Below are 3,947 nucleotides of genomic sequence, written 5' to 3'. Positions count from 1 at the left end.
ACATGTACAGAACATTTTTACAACTTGACAAAAATCTATAAAGCTGCTAAAGATTATTAGACAAGATTATTAAGACGTTGTTTGCTGTGATCAACCCTTGTGCTGTGTTAGGAAGCTGTTACCGTTCATGGTGTTCGCAGGTCAATTTTGACCCATGATTTATCTCAGTCCAAAACACTCCAAAATAATGACTATCATCCAATATTGTTTTAACATCATAACTAACTTATTATGTATTCATAACCGTACAATCCTGTTGTTATTGTACGGCCCCAAAACACATTACACCACATATTTAAGTAAAACATGCAATTCAATTCACTCACTATATGTTAGTGAAGACAGTGGATCATTACGTTATCTGACTATAATAGACTCATATTAGAATACAATCTCCCCAACAAGAGTTTTAAATGATTGTTACAGTGGATGAAGGGGGAGGGGTGTCCAAAGTCAGAGATGAATCTTGATTGGGCCAAATTTGACCCCGAGTGACCCAAAACTATTCTGCTGGGTCTTCCCAGACCCGAACACCGAATTATACACTTTCAGACCTTCAGACTTTGTTAAAATTGTCAAGATCAGTTGTTTGTATATAGCTGTTGTGGAGGATATCATGAAGCCTTAACTTGAAACGGGTCACGGGAGACCCGAACACAACATAAGGGTTCAACAAACATATTTAAAACATAAATACTGGGCTCTGCTGCCATCTACTGAGTAAAAGCTGCATTACATGTAAATACATTTGGTTAAGTGTAAATAAGATGTACTTTATTAATCCCAATTTGGGAAACAAGGCATTGCATATAACAACAAATTAAAAGAGTGGAAATAACACATTCTAAAATAGAAACATGTCACAATAGAAATAAACCAGCATTAGAGAGTAGGCAAAATATACAGATGACCGTGAAGATAACAAATCTATAAACTGTCTGACAAATAAAAACACTATTGAAGGGCCAATTTTCTGTTAACACAATATACACAATATAAGCAGGATATTATTAGTGTGCATGGAATGGAGTATTCAATTCAATATAGATATCAGATGTACAGTGTGAATGTGAAGTCCAGTTAACCAAGGAGAAACTATGGAGAAGTGAGTTCTCTGCCAGCCAAATGTAAATGTGTTTTGTATTCAGACCTTTTGTTTGCATTTTTCGCAGCCTGTCCTCCTACAAAAAACGACCAAATAGGTCGATTGTTCAGCAGCTTATTACGACCTACGTCACGTTTTAAAGTGTAGCACCTCTAGTGGTCGTGTAAGAAACAACATGCTCCCGTTTATTCGTTTATTCACAAATAACCCTCTCTGGAAAATCCTAAATTGTGCAATAGTTTGGGCATGAAAACGCTTTTTGATTCGATTTTCTGGCGATAAGTGTATATTGTACTCTTAGAATCCACGTCCAGTAGATGTGTAGGATCTACAGTTTGATAGATATTACGAAGATGATTTGAGGTCTCGCCAGGAGAAACGTGTACTACGTCTTTACGTAGCGTCAATGTAAAGTTGGCGTCAACCCTCACGGGGTGAAAACTGTTTTTCCGGTCTCGAAGTATTCATAATAAAACCGGAAGTATTCCCCTCTGTCAAATAATCACAGTGATATCAGCATTACTCATCCACTAAGAAACATCAGTTTATCCTTGTTAATTACATAATATTGATTGGTTTAAATTGTGAACAATGCTTTTGTGTTTTTAACCTTCGATTCAGAGAAACAAATAGTTTTTTCGGAGTTTAGACACTACAGTTTCCGAAGACACTACACTACCCAGAATCCTCAGCTATAATTTGGGACTACAACCTCTGCTTTGCTTTACAAACCACGTGATTAGTCCTCAAGCTCTGTGATTGGATGTTGGAGTGGCAGTGCGACAAGGTTACGCAGAGCGTCAACAGTTCTTTGAAATGGAATGTAACCACGGCAGACTTTCCAAAATTGGACTCGGACGGAGGATTGCGTTTGCAATCAAGCATGTTGTTTCTTACACGAGCACCTAGTGGTCGTGTAAGAAACAACATACACTTTAAAACGTGTCTCTGGGTCGTAATAAGGGCATGAACAATGGTCGTTTTTTGTAGGAGGACAGGCTGCTACAGTAATACTTTGCCTGGTTATATGATCTTGATGTAGGAACAATTATTAACCTTAACATGAATATTATTGTTGTGGTGAAAGGTGAGGGGTGACAGTATGATATGATTCTTACCTGATGTATATTTAAACATATATATATATTATATTGATTGTTGTTATTAATACATTTTATTTATTGGTTTATATAGTATTTTTTCTCTGTTTTTATTAGTTTTTGTTATTATTTTGAGTTCAATTATTAATTCTAATTTAATTAACTATAATTGTCATTTCTTTTTAATTATGTATTTTTTCTGTATCTTGTTCATTTTCTTGAAATCCAAAGAGAAACAAATAAAAATGTTTATGCACACATGAAAACACACACTTTTATGTGTTTTCATTCATTTAAGTTTGAGATCGTATTTAATCGAATTACCTGTGTATATATAAAATGCATGGAAATAAAGGTTGGTAAAATGACTTCTTTACACACACATATAAGTGTACATTCATGTCTTTATTGTGGTCCAAAGCATGTTAACAGAGTAACAGTTTTACAGTGACCTGGTTCAATCAAACATATATAACATCTCAGTTGCTAAGGACAAGTTATGCGAGATGCACAAACTGAGGGATAAGAAAAATGACATCCCAAATCGTCCCATTTCTGATAATAGTTGGTGTTGACACAGTTTTGATGTCCTCCTTTATTGTCTGGCTGTCCTGAATTCCAAAAGAATAACTTGGCTGCAGACCCATCAGACCACATCCATCTTCCTTCGTGGTGGACGTCACTGAGTCCGTTCCAGGTCCATCCCTCAGTAGGGTCAAAGCTCTTGATCAGTGATCTGACAAAATCCTCTTCGGCCTGACTGTGGATAGACACCAGGTTGCCTCCCTGTGAAACACAGTGGAACTCTGCTTCAGCCCAGGTCAAATATGCGGCGATGTACTTGTAGCAGCGGTCGTTGAAGGAGAACCAGAACATAGGACAGCTGCCACGCTCAAGCTTCACTTGAGGCTCATCTGAAGGAGACACAGCACCCAGAGCCAGACCCAACAGGAAGAAGAACAACAGCATGATGATGTCTCTCCGTCACAGGAGCAGGGTGAAGGGTTGGTTGTCGGTTGAGTTTATTTGAAGCGTTCGATGGGATAGAGACTCTGAAGGATACAGATGACTGGGTGCTTTTTATATGCATCGGAGAGGGTGTTTTCACTGTTGGCTTAATATTATTGGTCAACTGAACTTGGCATACTCTGTCTGTTTCACACAACCACACAGTGTCTGGACATCAGCTAAAAAAAGAGTAACGGCTCAGCTGGCGATGTTTCCACATGCTAGATAGAGTAGGTACTGATGGGACTTCAACACCTGTGCTGTTCCCATACTTATCCAATACTTCTCAATTTAGGCTAAATTACCGTAATTTTCTGACTATAAGCTATATTTTTTCCCCATTTTCCGACCCTGCGGCTTATATAACGGTGCGGCTAATCTATGGATTTTTACAGCTAACGGCCACTAGGGGATCTCCTAAATCTATGGATTTTACAGGTTACAGTCCACCACCTTTAACTCTATGGGCACTATGACCGGTCCGCGCCCCCCACCTTTAAGCGGCGGGCTCCAGCAGGAAAAGCTGGAGGCCGGAAAAGAGTGAGACAGGTAGCGCGCAAAAGCAAAAGTGGAACCGAGAGTGGTACGAGAGACAGAACGAGAGCAAGACAGACAGACATTACGAGAACGAGACAGTTTGTGCAAAGGAAGTGCACTGGTGGTCCCCGTACCACTGGTTGAAAACCACTGCTGGAGATCACTGCCGGTACGTGCGCTGGGAGCGCACCGTTTAA

The 3,947-nt window shown here is 39.2% G+C and overlaps 1 protein-coding gene across 1 annotated transcript; it reads right to left on the bottom strand.

Annotated features, from left to right (window-relative positions):
* Nucleotides 1–2,591: 2,591 nt before the first annotated feature.
* Nucleotides 2,592–3,234, bottom strand: LOC117537172 (lactose-binding lectin l-2-like). Its single transcript, XM_034202312.1, has one exon. It carries the CDS (start codon nucleotides 3,172–3,174, stop codon nucleotides 2,692–2,694), a length of 483 nt encoding a protein of 160 aa, XP_034058203.1. The 5' UTR covers nucleotides 3,175–3,234; the 3' UTR covers nucleotides 2,592–2,691.
* Nucleotides 3,235–3,947: the final 713 nt, after the last annotated feature.

This window comes from Gymnodraco acuticeps, unplaced genomic scaffold (genome assembly GCF_902827175.1).
Source record: "Gymnodraco acuticeps unplaced genomic scaffold, fGymAcu1.1, whole genome shotgun sequence".
NCBI lineage: Eukaryota > Metazoa > Chordata > Actinopteri > Perciformes > Bathydraconidae > Gymnodraco > Gymnodraco acuticeps.
The sequence above is the reverse complement of the archived record's forward strand: the minus strand, read 5'-3'. Positions and strand labels throughout refer to the sequence as shown.